At 36.8% G+C, this 21,303-nt stretch overlaps 1 protein-coding gene across 5 annotated transcripts in view; it reads left to right on the plus strand.

Annotated features, from left to right (window-relative positions):
• Positions 1-21,303, plus strand: part of LOC120533882 (myoneurin-like) — a 77,216-nt gene that overhangs the window by 41,594 nt on the left and 14,319 nt on the right. For all 5 annotated transcript variants that reach the window (XM_039760998.1, XM_039760962.1, XM_039760981.1 and 2 more), the window contains 4 exons: positions 855-1,690; positions 7,138-7,297; positions 15,742-15,920; positions 21,078-21,161. In XM_039760998.1, coding sequence (XP_039616932.1) covers positions 855-1,690; positions 7,138-7,297; positions 15,742-15,920; positions 21,078-21,161 — 1,259 coding nt within the window. The remainder of the gene's footprint in view (positions 1-854; positions 1,691-7,137; positions 7,298-15,741; positions 15,921-21,077; positions 21,162-21,303) is intronic.

Below are 21,303 nucleotides of genomic sequence, written 5' to 3' on the forward strand. Positions count from 1 at the left end.
TCTTTTAAAAGTGCCTTGCCACCCATTGTCAATTGTTTGCTCCCAGTTGTACTACCAAGTGCTCCAGAAATAGCTGTTTTTATGCTAACCTCATCACAGTGATTACAGGTGGAAGCCAGTTATCTTTGTGCGCAATGGAGAAGGTGATTACTTATACCTGATTGACTTTAAAAGTATTGTTGGGGGGTGATTCTTTATCAGTGGTTCTTGTTTTATTATTATTTTTCTGAATTGTTGCTATTATATGTTTAAAATAATGTCTACATATAATGTTTTAACTACTCCGAGACAATAGCACCTAAGGTTTTTTTTTTTGTTTGTGTTTTTTGTTTTGTTGTTGTTTTTTTGTGTGTGTGAGTACACAACATTTCAAGAATATGACCCATACCATGGTTTCCCTTTCACTTTTAAAGTATCTTCTTTTTCTTCTTCTTTCGGCCGCTCCTGTTAGGGGATGCACAGCAGATCATTTTTTTCCATATCTTGTCCTCTGCATCTTGCTCTGTTACACCCTCTCACCACATCTATAAACCTCCTCTTAGGCATTCCCCTTTTTCTCTTACCTGGCAGCTCCACCCTTGGCATCCTTCTCTTAATATACCCAGAATCTCTCCTCTGCACATGTCTAAACCAATGCAGTCTTGTCTGTCTAACTTTGTCTCCCAGCTGTCCAACCTGAGCTGACTCTCTAATGTACTCATTTCTAATCCTGTTCATTCTCGTCACACCCAATGCAAATCTGCCACCTCCCTCATTAAACATTCTAAATTGCGCTTTGCATACAGTCTATATCAGCCTTCAGGTTATCTTCATATTTTTTATTTGTTTTTTCTTTTTTTCCCCTATTCCTATAGATGTAATGTGGCGCAAATACTCCAGTCTGCCACATACTTGAGAATAGAGAGTTTGCTTGCAAGATGCAAAGGTTTTCTTGAAACACCACCAATCACTGAGGCCAAACCTCAGCCAGACGAAACTGTACCTGTGACTGATGGTCCTGTAACTGCTGTTGAGCACAGTGATGTCAGTGATGCTGGCAGTGATGTTGTGCCTTTACCTATTGAACCAATAGAAACAAGTGCAGAAGATGAGGTTCAAGAAAATCAAGCACCTGCTGAAAAAGAGAAGATGCTATGTGAAGCATCACCTGAAGTAAAAAGAACAAAGCGAGTCAGGAAGCCCAGAAACAAGCATGGGAGTGATTACCAGCTTTGTAAGAAAGTTTGTGCTGAAGAAGAGATCTCACAGAATGAAAGCTCATCAAAATCACTGGAAGATGTTAGCAACGAGTATAGAAAAACTGCGGACCTTGCTGTTCAAGGTGTAGAGGCTGACAGTGAACCAGTGGGTAGTGCAAAAAATCATTCAGATAAAGAAGTAGTAATTCAGAAATCTAAAGGCAAAAAAAATAAATCTGGAAAGAATTTGATAATGAAGGAAAACTGTGCAGCTGAATCAGCGAGTGCAGAAGAGTATGGTACCCTGGATTTTTCTAAGGAAGAACTAATTCGTGACATGCGTCTCAAAATGAAGCCTATATGCAATGCCTGTGGTAAAGTCTTCTCTGAGGCCAGTAGCTTACGTAGACATATGCGGATACATAAAGGTGTTAAGCCCCACGTCTGTCAGCTATGTGGAAAAGCATTTACACAGTGCAATCAACTAAAGACACATGTCCGCACTCATACAGGTAAGATTACCAGATTTCCTTTTTTCTTCTCTCTTTTTTCTTTTTTGTTTTGACTTCAATTTAAAGCTATCTGTAATATCTTTAAATGATTTGAAAATCCCTTGATAGGCAAATGTTTTTTTTTAACTTGAGCGTACTAAATCAAATCAAGCTTGCAGTAATTTTAGATATAATGCAGATGTTATGCTTGGTTTTATTGTCACAAGCATTATTTTGTTCATTTTTCATATTTATATATTGATCGTTAATGGTTCACTGTACTCCTTTACACTAAATGTTTGAACATCAGTTGTATATCTTGTTTTAAAAGCTTTCTTTTTGTATTTTGCTCAAGGCTATGTTGCAGTGTTTTTTTCCCATCATTGTAATTGTCCATATACATAGAAATAAAACTTCTTCCTAGTCTGCTCAGCATGCTATGTTTTACTAATTTAAGCAATGAAGTTTCATTATAGCTATATAAGGAAACTATAAGAAAATGTGTGTACTGTAAGTAGGAACTTGCACCGAAAATGTTTGTTAATGGAAACATTGGCAAAAGTACACAATGCTTTATTCCTTATTTTTAAAGAAAAGTGCTTCAAACCTACTAATAAAAAATAATCAATATTACTGTACTTTATCACAAAATACAAATAATTTAAATATAGTTAAACCACGGATATGTACAGGATTTTTAACTTTTCTGTAGTTTTTCATAATGATTTAGTATTTCATAGAGTTGGAAGGAGCGTAACGATGACATGGAAGAGCATCACTAACTGGTGATTCATCATTTAGCAGAGACTTGCTGTATATTATGAGGTATCTCCCTTCAAGCAGGTATACTTCCTGAAACTGCATGACTGGCACATGGTCTGTATATAGGATGCTAGAAATTACAAACAGAGGCTTCTGCTACTGTTGTAAACTCCCAGCTGCCAATCAAATTACTTACTTCTGACTGACTTTACGGAATGAATGTGCAGGCTGTTGATTGTATTCAGTAACGTGTGCTCAATGCACAAAATGATTACAAATGCTGAAAAATTCTGTACTATGCAGTGCCATTCCTCACTGTTAGTGACGAATACTACGTAATCATCTATGTCAAAACTAGTTTGATTCATTTGTAAGTAAAAAAATACATTTCTAGATAAAAAAAAAATCATATTCAGTTGAAAAGAGAAATTTTGAAGTTTTATGTGCTTTTTCATATCCATGGAATTCACATAATTCAAGGCCACTTACCAGTGCTATGTTACCGTTGTCTCCAGTTCTTCAGCTAGAGCATAACTTCTTTGAAATTATATCTGTTATCTGTTTTATAAGTTGCCTTTTATATCTTTATGCGAAACATTAAATTTTATGTAATGAAAGAAGTATTCAAGCAAGTTCACAATAAAGCTTCCTAAGAGTTTGTAAATTGTATTGCTTTTTACATTTTAAAATGAATTGTTCTAGGATGGCATAGAGACTCTCCATTATTCCACTTTTGTGATATCTTGATGCATTTGAGCATGGCTTAAGAGCTCAATCTTAACTGGTTTTATAGTTTCCCATTGCCCAACTTAAAGAAAATTATGTATTTATTTATTTTGATAAATAATATTGATGAACACACTTATAAGTCCTTTATACAGAGAAAGTTAATTCTGTAACCTAGAAGACAATTTGAGTTTTTGGGAATCTTCTACAGTACATTAATTTTCATTTTCACCAAAACCTTCATTAAAGTGTTAAGATTTTCTCTGATACCATTTATAAGTGAGTAGGTAAAAATTTGTATCTCTAGAACTTAGGAACATACTCTGTAGCAACATTATTCCCTATATAAAGTAATTTAAATACACAGATTTTATATATAAGGCTGGGTTTATATTTAATATGACACAATATGTACGCCTGTGGATGCTACTGCTACCCAAGAGTTGTACTGTTTATACTTGTGATCGTACTTTACGGAAATCTGGAAGATTCCACCAGTTGGCAGTGCGATATATTGTCACTGTGAGAACAGGTTCAGCTTCGCTGTGTTGTGAATTGCCTGAAACACCCATTAAATTCCGAGGACACCTTGCCACAATATCTTTGAAAAGGATGGATGTTTAATGATTAAATCCATCAATCCAGGCATGTGCCCATTCCAGCTAGCATTGGGCATGAGGCAGAAACAATCCCTGGACAAGCATCAGCTCGTCATAACATGAATACAAGCATACACATACACTAGCATCATTTTAGCATTACCAAATCCCCAAACCTGCATATCCCCACGTGTGTAATTATTAACAGCATTCATTATTTAAATGAAGTTAGTGATTTATCTGTAAAATGAAATATACATACTTTAATGTATACAATACAATACAATACAGTTTATTTTTGTATAGCCCAAAATCACACAGGAAGTGCCGCAATGGGCTTTAACAGGCCCTGCCTTTTGACAGCCCCCCAGCCTTGACTCTCTGAGAAGACAAGGAAAAACTCCCAATAAAAACCTTGTAGGGAAAAATGGAAGAAACCTCGGGAAAGGCAGTTCAAAGAGAGACCCCTTTCCAGGTAGGTTGGGCGTGCAGTGGGTGTCAAAAGTAGGGGGTCAATACAATACAATATACACAACAGAACAATTCCTTAAGACAGCATAATAATAAAAATTTTAGAATTACGGTTTAACAGTAGATGATATGACATAATTAGGTTTGGATATTTTTAGAGTCCTGGAGACCTCATCCATCTAGCTGCATCTCCATTTGGCCATGCCACGGCTGAAACGCTGCTCAGATGAAAGGACCCCTCTTTCCCATGATTCCTGTGATCCTCCATCAGGGATGACTTTACCATAGGCAGGCAAACAACTATTTATTGTTATTATATGTATTTCATCATATAATTGATATCAAGTATAAATCTAAGGATTTTAAATGTGCAGAGAGCTGGAATACCATAAATTTAATGCGTTCTGCGTGGCGCTGTCAATGCAGGAGGAAACACCAAAAGCACATAGGAAACTGGGTCGGTTTTACGACTGTCTGGTTCAATGATAAAAGAAAACTACGAGATTAAAGTTGAAATTTAGAGATTTAAACCGGATTTTCCACTTTAATCACAAAATAGACCTTTTCACTGTGTCCTTAATTGTTTTCTCTGTGGTTCAAATACGCTGCCATACATTCTGATGCTGCTGTGAAGATGCAAAAAAAAAAAAAAAAATACAAAAGATGGTATGTGAGACCTTTAAAATGTATTGTGTCATTACGTTGTGGAATATGCAACACTTGAATATAAAAGCACCACAAATGCATTTGTATGTCGGCGTTTTGCTTCACCATCATCAAACCATCCATCAAACATAGAAGCACACACATCGTAAACAAAGAATCTGAAGTCACATTCCGACTTTATCATACTGCGTCCCCCGAGTTTTTGCTGGTACTACAACTCACACACGCATCGCGTTAATTTCTGAGAATGTGCTCAGAGGACACGTCAAATGAACACTGGGAACGTGTGGCAGCCATGATGCATGTGCATACGCATTCTGAGTGTGAAGTATAAACCTGCCCTTAACTGTAACACATCCTGGAATTTTACCCCTAGTGATACAGAATATTTACTATTATATCTGAGAGTTCATCAGGGCCCAACCCTTAGCTGTATCCATTTTCTCATTTAAAGTTAAAATGCTTATAAAATTAGGAATTAAATAATCCTATAATCTTTTGCTGTAATGTCTTAGGAACTGAAATATCTAATATGATGGCAGCTTCTGAGGGTTTAGTTAGTAGGGTGGTTCCTGCCTAGAAGGTAGTAGTATCCTTATTGTTAAATTTGGTGTTGTTTCCATAACGGGCAGAAAGATTTTGTTCATTTTGTTTTCTTAATGCTGCCACAACTACTCAGGTTTTAAATGGGGTCCATTTAGTCTCCACATCTCTGACCTTCCTTTATAATGCAGGAGAAGCCACTCCCAGTACACATCACTATCTTTTTTGACCTTGAAGGTGAATCCAACAGGTTCCTTCTAAGCCTGTGACAGTTCTTGCACCCCTATTTTAAATTTGTCTAGAATGGAAGCACTCAAATCAGATGACATAACTAGAAAGTTGTTTTGTAGTCCTTTGGCACAAGGTTTTTTTTCTTAGCTACACTATTGAGCAACTGTGTTTTGCAATATCGTGTTTGTTATAGATAATATGGTGCTAGCAGTGAAATTCAGAAACAATTCACAACTTTGATTCAGATCAGGTAAGCTATTCCTCCCAAATCACGCCACTTCTGTATATTTGTCATTTTCTACTTGAGCAGTGGAGTCCTCCAATTAGCATAATTTCAAGCACTTAATCTGTCATCTCGAAAGATCAAATAGTCTACATATTTTGAAGGTATATGCATGGAAAAATAGCCAGTTTTTCTTTTGACAACTCAGTAGTCACACTGAGGAAATCTTTTGCTCCACAGTACAACTTTAGTCTAGCATGCAAGGTAATTCATTAATAAGAGAGTGCACTTACTGAAATTGATTTAAACATAAAGATCCTAGGATATTGTCTAACATATTTAATATGAATGTCAGTGATGACTGGTTTGGAAAATGGATATATGGAGTATCATTTTAAGAATGTTTGTTTCCCACATTACTCTTTCTGTAGAAATCATGTATAAATATCCTTGAAATAAAACGTACATTTATAATATGACAGTTTTTATTTGTCTCTTTATGACTATGCTGTCCATCTAATTTTAGCTCATTTGGGTCCTCGGATTAAAACGTTTTAAGAACGTTTGGTGGCTGTGGATCAGGAGGAATGAGCTATCTAGTCTTGAGTGCTAGTGGAACACAAAGTAGGGCTTTTACCAGACTTGGAGGGCCTCCATTAAGCAAGAGTGTCTGATGTTGAAAAGCTTGAAATACCTTATAATTGCAGGGTACATTACTGATGATTTCTCCTAGTGTATCAAAAGATGTTTATTTTAACACCATCTTCAACTAATGAACTATACTTTTGCACAAACGACAAAAATAGCAGAGAATTTCAGGTTTATTTATGCTACAGAGTGGGGTAGTTTATGCAGTATATCAGTCTGAAAATTCCTTCCACCTTTGCAATGACACACACTGATAGAGTCCTTCTAATTTATTGTACAGGTATATCATTCCACAAAAATCTGTTTACCTTTTCTGCCTTCAGGTTGATCCACATGACTAATCATCAAATTTTGTCCACAGACTCCACTTAAATAGAGTGTTTAAAGAATCCATACAAACTGCATGCTTATTTACTTTCTTCTCCAGTGGCCATATTTACCACCTTTTTCATTTTTGCGTACTTTACATGACTCTAATGAATTTTACATTATTCTACAGCTCTGAGTGAATTTGTAATAGTAAATATTTTATAAAGATAAGCATTTATACTTTTCCAGTTTTTCAGAATTAATTAATGATGTAAAATGTTCATTTCAAGGGGAGAAACCTTACCACTGTGATGTGTGTGACAAAGCATTTGCACAAAAATGTCAACTGGTCTTCCATAGCCGTATGCATCATGGAGAAGAGAAACCCTACAAATGTGACTTCTGCAGCCTACAGTTTGCCACATCTAGTAATCTCAAAATACACTCCAGGTGAGTCAGAAATCCAGAATATTAGATTTGATAAAAATGTAATCCTTTCTAGTTGCTTATGGTATCCAAATGAGATGGGTACAGAGTGCGTAAATGTTTGTTAGTATGTTGAATCATCTTGCAGTGGAAATTTGGCTTTGGGTACATAAACTTCTTTAATCAGTGCTACTGGAACAGAAACGCTTGCATATACAGTACATGCAATTAGCAATATGGGCAAAACCGCATACTACTTTGTTGTATATGAATCTGCAAATGCTAAATTTGTGTTATTTGTTTTGCTTTTGAAAGCAAACAAATGTTCATGACTATAACCCCTAAAATATGATGGACATAGTGAAAGCACATGCATCATGTCTTGGAGTGGTACGTTGGCAAATGTAATGTAATCTCTCAGTTAGGATTAACTGAGTACAGGTAACATCAGTTCAAGTCATTTTTTAATTCTGCATTTGTACTGTGGACTGGGACCCGGACACAGACAGACGGACATCATAAGTTACAGCACACACTGTTTATTTTCACTAATATTTACAATAATTACGTGCACTTTCAACCCCAGTGCCTCCAGCACCGATTCCCCAAAGCACAGTCCTCACAGTTCCACTGTCTTTGTCCTGGCCGCCTCCCTTCCTCTCTCCAGCTCTGTCCTCTTCCACCCGACATCCACTACTCACTGGAGGGAGGCTGCCCCTTAAATGGGAACCCGGATGGGCATCCAGATGCTTCCCGGCAATCAGTCCTGGCCACACCCCAGTGTGGCGGAAGTGCCGGCTGCTCACCCGGAAGCCGTCCGGGTGTCCCCTGTCATCTTCCCCCCAGCACTTTCTGTTGTGGCGGAAGTGCTGGATTCCAGGGTTCCCCAGGCACCTGGGCGCTGCCTGGCGGTGGCCACGGGCCCCTACAGGGTTGGGCTTTCAAGCCCTCTACCCATGGCCCCCAATACAACCAGGGCGATTGCCCCCTTGTGGTCTGGAGGAGGCACAAGCCCTCCTCTGGTCCTCCTGGCCTTCCCAGCCGGGCTCCAGCCCCAGCTGGGGAGCATACGGGATATTCCGGCATCGGGGCTCCGCCTGGCGGTGGCCACGGGTCCCTACAGGGCTGGGCTTCCAAGCCCTGTACCCGAGGCCCCCAACATAACCAGGACGGACGCCCCCTCGCAGTCTGGAGGAGGCACAAGCCCTCCTCTGGTCCTCCTGAGCGGAGCCCGACCGGGGACCACAGTACACAGGCTAAGCAGTAACAAGGTCTGATCACTCATGTAAGACACCTTAAACACAGAAAAAAAGGGGCTTGTTTTACAAGAGTTCTGAAATAATGGATTAATGTTAAATTAACTCAAATTTTGATTTTATACAGGAAGCATTAATGTTGGGCCAAATGTAAAAAAATGGATGGGATCACTTGGAAAATTAAAGCACCATGAGTTTTTGGCATTTGAAATTTGAATCTTTAGGTCATCCATTAAATATGACTCTTTAGTAAGTACTTTAAATGGTACAAACCAGAGTTATTCTCTTGACAAACCAGACTTTTAAAACATGTTGTTAAATGAAAATATCTTTAACTATATTAGTGTTCAGTCATTCATCAGTAGAGATATAACAGTTTGAGTTTCTGTTTTTAGTATTGATTTTAAGCAGTATTTTTCAGGTTCATGATAGAAAACATTTGGAATATGCACATGGTAAGATAGATCAGGTAGTTCTTGTCATTGTCATTATTTGTAAACCCCACTATTTTTGTTAAAATGGAGGATTATCCATGTCTGTCACACATTAAAATTTGAGCACTGCATTTTATTTTTTAAATTTGAGTCAAATCAGTTCATCAGTACTAATTAACACTAGAATCTCTGAAGCCTACGAAAAAGCTTGTAATCTCCCACCTTAAATCCCTTCGCACCTTTTCATCAGTGTCTTTTGTTTTGTAAATGTGTCGATCAGCATAAGCAGGAAACAGCCTGCTATCCCATCCACCACCTTGACAGAGCTTGGCTTGTGGGCAAAAAGTTCTCCCAGCTCAAGCCAAGGCTCCTTATCTGCGTGTGAGGGGCCTGGAGTTGTATATGATAAATAATACAGTATATCATTATTTGGAGTACATGCATTTCATGTGTGTTCCGTGTCTGCAACAATCTGGGTAAGTGTAGGATGAAAGGAAATGCTCAACATATACCTAAAGCAGAAACGTTTTTCATGTTATACTAATAATGACATGAAGTGTATAATGTGTGAAGACGTTAGGCAAATACCTCCATCTTGTGACTTACCAGTGATGGTGGAGTCTCTAGCCAAACACATAGGTTTACCAAATGCATAAATTGTCAAAATATTATCAGAATTGTTTACAGCTAGCTAACTTTCTGTAAAACCCATAATGCATGCATCTCTGTAATCAAGATGAAAAAGCACACATGCTTGGACTTCGTCAAGATTTTTCCATAGAGACTGAATAATTTCCAGCATTAAAACCAGTAAGGGGTGTAACTAAATCTAAACCCCATTTTTGCATTATTTCATTTTTCAAGTATCAAAGATAAAAATAAAACTTCTTAATTCATAGACGTCTCAGCAACACTATTATTATCAAAGATAACTCAGACAAAAGATTAGGATAGGATAGACACCAAGCAAAGTTTAACAAAGATTAACAAAACATGGAGTGACAATCCTGCCACCAGTCACTACAAGCACAGCACAGACTTAAAGTTATTTTTAAACAAACTAATAAATATATCAGTTCTTAATTATGGACACAGTTAAGCATCTTAACCTGTGAAACACTTGTTAAAGTTCTGTTACAGAAATGGATTGAATAGCAGGTAGTCACTACTCTGGGTTGAACCAATAAATGTGCAGCTTCTTTCTCTCTCACTATTTTCAAATTCCATCTCTTAGATAACACAGTAAAAGGTTTTTTTGACTTGTCCTCCCTCCCTGTTTCGATTCACCAGCTTGGGCTAGTGCCAGCACTGATGTGCCAATCAGTTTGAACCACATGTCATTCTGGGTAATGTTCTTAACATTATGGGCTAATTTTTTATGTATGGTTTACATGCAGGCCCATACACATAGACATTTCATTACCTTTAAGCCACTGTTACACTGACATTGTGTGTCTTTACACTGACATTATGGGTCCTGTTTCCTTTTGCAAGCACATTTAAATGTAATACTAAAAATAATTTTTAGTATACTGGTAACTTTTTTTTCAAATACAGTTGTGCTTGAAAGTTTGTGAACCCTTTAGAATTTTCTAATTTCTGCTTAAATATGACCTAAAACATCATCAGATTTTCACTCAAGTCCTAAAAGTAGATAAAGAGAAACCAGTTAAACAAATGAGACAAAAATATTATACTTGGTCATTTATTTATTAAGGAAAATGATCGAATATCACATATTTGTGAGTGGCAAAAGTATGTGAACCTTTGCTTTCAGTATCTGGTGTGACCCCCTTTGCAGCAATAACTGCAACTAAACATTTCCGGTAACTTTTGATCATTCCTGCACACCGGCTTGGAGGAATTTTAGCCCATTCCTCCATACAGAACAGCTTTAACTCTGGGATGTTGGTGGGTTTCCTCACATGAACTGCTCGTTTCAGGTCCTTCCACAACATTTCACTTGGATTAAGGTCAGTACTTTGACTTGGCCATTCCAAAACATTAACTTTATTTTTCTTTAACCATTCTTTGGTAGAACAGCTTGTGTGCTTAGGGTCGTTGTCTTGCTGCATGACCCACCTTCTCTTGAGATTCAGTTCATGGATAGATGTCCTGACATTTTCCTTTAGAATTCTCTGAAATAATTCAGAATTCATTGTTCCATCAATGAAGGCAAGCCGTCCTGGCCCAGATGCAGCAAAACAGGCCCACACCATGATACTACCACCACCATGTTTCACAGATGGGATAAGGTTCTTATGCTGGAATGCAGTATTTTCCTTTCTCCAAACATAACGCTTTTCATTTAAACCGAAAACTTCTATTTTGTTCTCATCCGCCCACAAAGCATTCTTCCATTAGCCTTCTGGTTTGTCCACGTGATCTTTAGCAAACTGCAGACGAGCAGCAATGTGTTTTTTGGAGAGCAGTGGCTTTCTCCTTGCAACCCTGCCATGCACACCATTGTTGTTCAGTGTTCTCCTGATGGTGGACTCATGAACATGAACATTAGCCAATGTGAGAGAGGCCTTCAGTTGCTTCAAAGTTACCCTGGGGTCCTTTGTGACCTTGCCAACTATTACACACCTTGTTCTTGGAGTGATCTTTGTTGGTCGACCACTCCTGGGGATGGTAACAATGGTCTTGAATTTCCTCCATTTGTACACAATCTGACTATGGATTGGTGGAGTCGAAACTCTTTAGAGATGGTTTTGTTTGTAACCTTTTCCAGCCTGATGAGCATCAACAACTCTTTTTCTGAGGTCCTCAGAAATCTCCTTTGTTCATGCCATGATACACTTCCATAGACATGTGTTGTGAAGAGCAGACTTTGATAGATCCCTGTTCTTTAAATAACACAGGGTGCCCACTCACACCTGATTGTCATCCCATTGATTGAAAACACCTGACTCGAATTTCACCTTCAAACTAACTGCTAATCCTAGAGGTTCACATACTTTTGCCACTCACAAATATGTAATATTCGATCATTTTCCTCAACAAATAATGACCAAGTATAATAATTTTGTCTCATTTGTTTAACTGGTTTCTCTTTATCTACTTTTAGGACTTGAGTTGAAATCTGATGATGTTCTAGGTCATATTTATGCAGAAATATAAAAAATTCTAAAGGGTTCACAAACTTTCAAGCACAACTGTAATCCATACTGCAAGAATTTAATCCGTTATACAGTTAGGTCCATAAATACTTGGACAGAGAAAACTTTTTTCTAATTTTGGTTCTCCACGTTACCACAATGAATTTTAAATGAAACAACTCAGGTGCAGTTGAAGTGCAGACTTTCAGCTTTAATTCAGTGGCTTGAACAAAACAATTGCATAAAAATGTGAGGCAACTAAAGCATTTTTTAACACAATCCCTTTATTTCAAGGGCTCAAAAGTAATTGGACAAATTAAATAACTGGAAATAAAATGTTCATTTCTAATACTTGGTTGAAAACCGTTTGCTGGCAATGACAGCCTGAAGTCTTGAACTCCTGGACATCACCAGATGCTGGGTTTCCTCCTTTTTAATGCTCTCCCAGGCCTTTACTGCAGTGGCTTTCAGTTGCTGTTTGTTTGTGAGCCTTTCTGTCTGAAGTTTAGTCTTCAACAAGTAAAATGATTGCTAAATTGGGTTAAGATCAGGTGACTGACTTGGTCATTCAAGAATTTTCCACTTCTTTGCTTTAGTAAACTCCTGGGTTGCTTTGGCTGGATGTTTTGGGTCATTGTCCATCTGTATGATGAAACGCCGCCCAATCAATTTGACTGCATTTAGCTGGATATGAGCAGACAGTATGTCTCTGAACACCTCAGAATTCATTCGGCTGCTTCTGTCCTGTGTCACATCATCAATACACACTAGTGTCCCAGTGCCACTGGCAGCCATGCACGCACAAGCCATCACAATGCCTCCACCATGTTTTACAGATGGTGTGGTATGCTTTGAATAATGAGGTGTTCCATGCCTTCTCCATACTTTTTTCTTGTCATCATTCTGGTAGAGGTTGATCTTGGTTTCATCTGTCCAAAGAATGTTTTTCCAGAACTGTGCTGACTTTTTTAGATGTTCTTTAGCAAAGTCCAATCTAGCCTTTCTATTCTTGAGGCTTATAAGTGGCTTGCACCTTGCAGTGTACCCTCTGTATTTACTTTCATGCAGTCTTCTCTTTATGGTAGACTTGGATATTAATACGCCTACCCCCTGGAGAGTGTTGTTCACTTGGTTGGTTGTTGTGAAGGGGTTTCTCTTCACCATGGAAATGAATCTGCGATCATCCACCACTGTTGTCTTCCGTGGATGTCCAAGTCTTGCTTTCTTTCTCAGGATGTACCAAACTGTAGATTTTGCCACTCGTAATATTGTGGCAATTTGTCGGATGGGTTTTTTCTGTTTTCGCAGCTTAAGGATGGCTTCTTTCACCTGCATGGAGAGCTCCTTTGACCGCATGTTGTCTGTTCACAGCAAAATCTTCCACATGCAAGCACCACATCTCAAATCAACTCCAGGCCTTTTATCTGTTTAATTGATAATGACATAACGACGGACTTGCCCACACCTGCCCATGAAATAGCCTTTGAGTCAATTGTCCAATTACTTTTGAGCCCCAGAAATGAAGGGATTGTGTTAAAAAAAATGCTTTAGTTGCCTCACATTTTTATGCAATCGTTTTGTTCAACCCACTGAATTAAAGCTGAAAGTCTGCACTTTAACTGCATCTGAGTTGTTTCATTTAAAATTCATTGTGGTAATGTACAGAACCAAAATTATAAAAAAGTTGTCTCTGTTCAAATATTTATGGACCTAACTGTACCACTGAGGCACACAAGCATTTCCAAAATGTTAAGGTTACAGTCCTAGGAGTGAACTTCTCCTCTCATTGTGTTGTTTTTTATTATATGATTATAGGATTTATAGTCACTTGTGTTATTAACAGCATACAAAATCCCAAAGCATTTACAAGAATACTCCACCCACAAATGTTGTGTTATTTTGTTTTTTTAATATTTTACCCTATGTACTTTAAAGTGGTGGCTGAGAAGTTTTGAATCTCATGTTTTCATGGTGAAAGGACAAAATAAAGATTCAAATTGAACAAGGTCCAGTGGTTACCATCTTTGGACAACAGCAGATGATGTGAAAAAAATACCCATTTAAAAAAAAAAGACATTCTTGGTAACTTTAGTCACATTATCAACATGTCTGTTATCCATTCATATTCTTCAAGCATGCAGAGTACATGCGTTTTTTGCTAAAATGCTATTTATACTTGATTCCAGAACATAAACAGGAAAACCACTTTTCAATAATACAGTGCATTTGAATTGAAGATCCACCTCTTGCTCTCAAGAGCAAGTTGAAGAGCAGTGAGAAAAATGTAAATTGCACAGTGTGGAAGAGGTTTATCCCAAAAATTTAGAATCAGAAGCCAAATAAAAATTAAAATGAAAAGCAACAAATACCAATTAAAATGAAAAGCAACAAATACCAAATGGTTTCCATGGTAATCTAAGTTAATTACAGCATTTTATGTCACATTGTTTTTTTTATAACATATATAACCTTTGTAAGTGAAAGTGAACAAAGTGTTTTCATATTCAAAATGATAGCATCTGGATTTTCTGAAGCTTTTCTCATATTAGATTTTCCTAAAAACCCATCCAAGATCATTGGCGGCTTAGGATGTTAACTTGTGTGTTTTTTGCAAGCGATCACTTTGGAAAACATTCACCATGCAGTGGTGCAGTCTGATGTATTGTATTGAACCTAGTAATACATTTAAGTAAATACATTTGTGTTGCAGCTTTTTCTGGCATTAGCTGCAAAGCTGTCATTGTACAATACCTGCATTTGACTTGTATCCTGTGGCATAGTGACAGACTATTGCCATATAAGTGATATTTTATTTTCCTTTCCAACACAACATGACATCTTCTTTGTCAGTAATATTCTACGTTTTTAATATTTGTCATTCTCCTTAGAAAATTGCGATTGTATGACAACTTTTTGAACCTAAAGAAGGTTAAGGATCAGTAGGGTAAATTTATGGGGGAAGGAACAAAAACATTTGATCAGAATGATGTTTTTGGTATGTTGAGTAACTTAATTCCTAACAAGCAGGAATTCAAAGTACAGTGTGTAGATGAATGTAAATTTGGCTTAAACACATGAAGCAGCAAGTTATGGTGTGAGAAATTAGGTTATATTAAAGAATGTAGCTAGCAGTCTCTGTAGACAAAGCTCACTGTTAATGAAATTAAGGTTTTAGAAATAGGAAGTAAAAAACAGATAATTGAGTAGACATTGTGGGGGATCTGAAGTCAAAAGACTTAAGTCATATAAGGAAGTGTCACTGTCCACATCTATGTAAAGTAAAGAAGGCTTCCGGAATGCTGCTACTGTTAAATGAGTTTTTCAACAGAAAATTGTTTGAGGGTAAGTTTTTTTTTTTTTTAAAAAGGTATTTTTTCAAGTGGAAAAACAGGTGCATGAAATTAGTTTGTAAGCAGTGGAGCAGGTAGTGGTACTGTGTGGTCCACTAGTACTAGTATTTTAAGTTGTTGCTGAAGATTTTGTTTTTTTCTTTTTTTCTTACAACAGTAATCCTATTTTATGCATTTCTTTTACTGTCACAAACTCTGGAAGTGTACAGTGTTGCTGCTAAATATTATATTATGATCTGAAATTTTTTTTTTTTGTAATTAAGCTGCCTATATAGTTTGAATAAATGTAATTTCTCCTTTTTGGATTGCTTGTCTTTTTGTTAATAGGAAACACAGCGGGGAGAAGCCATATGTTTGTGATAGATGTGGGCAGCGCTTTGCCCAAGCCAGCACATTGACATACCATGTGCGGCGTCACACAGGAGAGAAGCCATACATCTGTGATACTTGTGGAAAATCCTTTGCTGTCTCTAGCTCACTCATCACACATTCTCGAAAGCACACAGGTATATTCTTTTCTATCCTTTTCATATCTACTTCCTAATGAACATTATGTACAATTCTTTGTATGAATAAATATTTTCATAGAAATGTTATTTAAATGCTGAATATGGAAAAAGATGATCCGTTGTGGCAACCCCTAATGGGAGCAGTCGAACGAAGAGGAAAAAGTTATTTAAATGCTGAAAAGGATTGAAGTTTTAAAATTCATCTTATCAGCTTTATAGAGTGGTGTACAAAAGTCTTCATAATTTTCTGCATGACAAGTTTTATACGCATATTAATTAATTTAGTACAAACCGGATTCCAAAAAAGTTGGGACACTATACAAATCGTGAATAAAAACTGAATGCAATGATGTGGAGGTGCCAACTTCTAATATTTTATTCAGAATAGAACATAAATCACGGAACAAAAGTTTAAACTGAGAAAATGTATCATTTTAAGGGAAAAATATGTTGATTCAGAATTTCATGGTGTCAACAAATCCCAAAAAAGTTGGGACAAGGCCATTTTCACCACTGTGTGGCATCTCCCCTTCTTCTTACAACACTCAACAGACGTCTGGGGACCGAGGAGACCAGTTTCTCAAGTTTAGAAATAGGAATGCTCTCCCATTCTTGTCTAATACAGGCCTCTAACTGTTCAATTGTCTTGGGCCTTCTTTGTCGCACCTTCTTCTTTATGATGCCAAATGTTCTCTATAGGTGAAAGATCTAGACTGCAGACTGGCCATTTCAGTACCGGATCCTTCTCCTACACAGCCATGATGTTGTGATTGATGCAGAATGTGGTCTGGCATTATCTTGTTGAAAAATGCAGGGTCTTCCCTGAAAGAGATGACGTCTGGATGGGAGCAAATGTTGTTCTAGAACCTGAATATATTTTTCTGCATTGATGGTGCCTTTCCAGACATGCAAGCTGCCCATGCCACATAACAACTTGGGTTGTCCTTGTCCTCTTTGGTCCAGATGACATGGCGTCCCAGATTTCCAAAAAGAATCGTGACTCGTCTGACCACAGAACAGTCTTCCATTTTGCCACACTCCATTTTAAATGGTCCCTGGCCCAGTGAAAACGCCTGAGCTTGTGGATCTTGCTTAGAAATGGCTTCTTCTTTGCACTGTAGAGTTTCAGCTGGCAACAGCGGATGGCACGGTGGATTGTGTTCACTGACAATGGTTTCTGGAAGTATTCCTGAGCCCATTCTGTGATTTTCTTTACAGTAGCATTCCTGGTTGTGGTGCAGTGTCGTTTAAGGGCCCGGAGATCACGGGCATCCAGTATGGTTTTACAGCCTTGACCCTTACGCACAGAGATTGTTCCAGATTCTCTGAATCTTCGGATGATGTTATGCACAGTTGATGATGATAGATGCAAAGTCTTTGCAATTTTTCGCTGGGTAACACCTTTCTGATATTGCTCCACTATCTTTCTGTGCAACATTGTGGGAATTGGTGATCCTCTACCCATCTTGGCTTCTGAGAGACACTGCCACTCTGAGAAGCTCTTTTTATACCCAATCATGTTGCCAATTGACCTAATTAGTGTTAATTGGTCTTCCAGCTCTTCGTTATGCTCAAATTTACTTTTTCCAGCCTCTTATTGCTACTTGTCCCAACTTTTTTGGGATTTGTTGACACAGTGAAATTTTGAATCAACATATTTTTCCTTTAAAATGATACATTTACTCGGATTAAACGTTTGATCTGTCATCTACGTTCTATTACAAATAAAATATTGATATTTGCCATCTCCACATCATTGCATTCAGTTTTTATTCACAATTTGTTTAGTGTCCCAACTTTTTTGGAAATCGGTTTGTATTTTTAATGTGAACTTTTATGCTGTAACATTACACTTCCAAAGTCAAAATAAACAATTTTCAGTAGATATTTACTTGAAAAAGAAAGATTAAAAAGTTAGTGTCTGCATAAGCATTAAAGCCCAACACATTAATATTTTGCCAAGATCCATTTTGCGGCAATAGCAGCCTTAATTTTTTGGGATAAGTATTTACCAGTTTTGCACTTTGTTCAGGAGTGATTCTTCCCCATTCTTCTTGGCAGTATTTACAGAGATCCTCTAGGTCCAACAGTGCTTAATGGGACATTCAAACACTTTGATGTTTTATGTAGGCATTTTCTGCATTGCGCATTTCAATGACTTTGTTTTTCACATTAGCAGAATGCTCCATCATCTACAGTTCTGCAGTGATTGTCCAACAAAGACCTATGACCCCTGCAAAGGGTGCTTTTACACCCAGAGTGATATACAGTAAAGGACACAAAAGTAGTACTTAATTATTTTTAATTATGGTCAAAAGACTGTCACCTTTATGTTGTTTCTGATAAATGTTTCATTTGTTTAAACCTGGAGCTTCCAAAGCAGACATGAAATCCAAGTATCCTGAATTATTTATACTTTTGCAAGATGTTCCTTGTCCCCTTCTAATTGTAATAAAACTGCCAAATTGCCCCATCATCAAGATTTATATGTTATGACACTATTGTCTCTTTACACGTGTTCAAATTCTAGGTCCATGCACCAGTTGAGTGCAAATTTTACTTTCTTATCATATCTCCCTTGGTTTGTATTCTGGCTATATGTTTTTTTTTCTCTCTTCTGTCTGAAAAACATGCATAATATGTTAACTGATGAGTCTAAACTGGCTCATTATAAGTGAGTTTGGGTGTGTATGTTTAAATGTGCTATTTTTTCCCCACCCTGCACCAGCGCCCCATGACCATAAATTAGGTAATTTGTTTAGAAAATGGATCAATGCCTGGGTGGATTAGCTTATTAAAATTACCTCATTAATAATTCATTTGTATGTATAGATAGGTATATATAAATAAAATGGTTAAATGCAGCAAAACACAAGCAACTGTGGTACAATAACAAGCTGTTTAGTGCTATTTACCAGTACCAAAATGAACAAATTAAAATATTACATTATTTGGGGAATCACTTCTTGGCATTGTGCACATTTTCTGCTTTTACATATGTTCACAATTTTAACAGCCTTAAAATGTCACAGGCCTGTAATGTCATTTTAAAAGTTTTATATCCACCAGGAATCTGGATGAATTTCTAGAAAAGTTTAAATATGTTTTTCTGGCTTGTTTATTTAAAAGAGTGCCTTGACATAAAAGTCTGAGTGTAAAAAAGACAACTGTTTCTTGTTACATAGAAAGTACCTAATCAAAAGTTTGAATAGGTTCATCATGAAAGTGAATTTGAAGCCAGCACTTCCAAAAGGTTTATTAATTTCTTGTTCATGTGTGATGTTTGTTCCTTGACATTTTTTTGCAGAGGAAATCTAAAATGCCACAATAAATTCCTTTAGTTTTGTCTCCTACATATGGCTTAGATTTAAAGAAATGTATTTAGTTTCCTTGGTCATTTTCTTTGGTAGTTCAATACGGCAGTAAGGTTAACTATAATTTTGTTCATAGCTGCATCATGCGTTATGGTGGTACTGTTTGACTCAACAAACTAACAGACTTTCTTTTAATGTGGAAGTCCCAAAGTATATCATTGTATCCAGGCTGTCATTTTTACTGTGTTAATACAATAACTCAACAACTTTGCATTAGAATATATGAGAAATCTGGATATTAAAAATGAAATTTTCACAGATCATTTCAGAAAGAGCCAGATAAAAGATGAACTTGAACGTATGAACTGCTTGCCGTTATATATTTTTTTGTATTATGCTTTTCTAGAGTTAGAATTACTGCGGTGGGTTGGCACCCTACCCAGGATTGGTTCCTGACTTGTGCCCTGTGCTGGCTGGGATTGGCTCCAGCAGACCCCCGTGACTCTGTGTTCGAATTCAGCGGGTTGGAAAATGGACGGATGGATAGAGTTAGAATTAGTAAACACAGTTGCATTTTAATAAGTTTTCAGCTGTACTAATTATGCTCTGATTAGGTGGCCATTGATCAAAATTGTACAGTTTTCCCCCAAAATTACTCTCTTGAGATTCTCCTAACTGGATGATTAAAAAACAAGTAGTTTGGTTGCTGCAATGTAACCTGTAAATAGTGAATCAATGAAGAGTTTAGGAGAGAGGACCAAAATGTTGGCTTTCACATTAAAGAATAATGAACTGAGATTTTGGAAATCTGAGAAGTTGTCCTGTGTATGGAAAGGAAGGGTAGATGAAAATGTTTTACAAGCAAACTCAAAGTAGAAGACCAATGTCCCGCCTAAATTGTGTTACTACACAAGCTAGCATTTTGAATTAGAGGAGGACAAGAAATAGAGATTCTCATATTGATAAAAATAAACCTGCCCTCATTTCTTAGTAAGCAAGAGGCAAATTAGACTGTTTTACTTATGGGTGTATAGGTTGCTAGAGTCATTACTGTCACATCTACATTTTAAGATAATTGTTAATTAACTTTATGCACTCTCCAGCATCATTATTAGTGAATATAAAAACATTGCTTCAAAATCTTTGGCCTTCCTTAACTGAAAAAAGAATACCTTTTTACAACTCACTACAAATTGGAGACACATTGTTGACTCTTCAAGCTTTGAGCGTGAATTTTCATGATCATTTTTATTAGTGTTATGGGTTTTAATTAAAACAAGCCCTTTTTTGTTAATGTCAGATGTACTGTATATGCCAAATGCATATTTTCGATAATTGTTTTGTGTGCTGTTTTATTATTAAAACGTTTTTACTTGATGGCCATTAAACAATAACCCTACAATATTTTTTAAATGAACAAATAACACCTATAATCTACAGTTTTATTTCAGTTGTAAACATACTAAGTATTGTGCTTTAACCAGGGACATGAATCAATAACACAGCTGGTTATGTGGAAATCTGTTTTGAAAGAAAGTAAAAAAGTAGAAAAGTAAATGAAAATGAGCCAGTCAGTACTGGCCTTAACACCAGACTGGAATATCTACAATATAAATTTCCTTGGAAGTTGTTCATCTTATATTATCATTAACTTTAGGTGTTATACTAGTGAGAGTTTTGTTCATATCCTAGCTTTTGTTTAATTTCCTTTACACAGCATTATAGGTATGATAAATGTAGGTTAGCAAAGATTTGTGTCTATCTATCTATCTATCTATCTATCTATCTATCTATCTATCTATCTGTCTTACATATAGGCATTCACTTTTTTTTTTTATAGGAGAGAAGCCATATAAGTGTGCCACTTGTGGAAAAAGCTTTATTTCTTCTGGAGAACTTAATAAGCATAGCAGATCTCATACAGGTTAGTACAAGATTGAAGCTCCTTTGCAATTACTCTTTTGTTAGTTAATGGCTTCAGTATACCAGTGCATTCAACAACAGCAATCTTGATATTACAAAATGTCAAAATGGAATTAAATTAATTTTTAATAATGTTCATAGGA

The sequence above is a fragment of the Polypterus senegalus genome, chromosome 1, assembly GCF_016835505.1.
Source record: "Polypterus senegalus isolate Bchr_013 chromosome 1, ASM1683550v1, whole genome shotgun sequence".
Lineage (NCBI taxonomy): Eukaryota > Metazoa > Chordata > Cladistia > Polypteriformes > Polypteridae > Polypterus > Polypterus senegalus.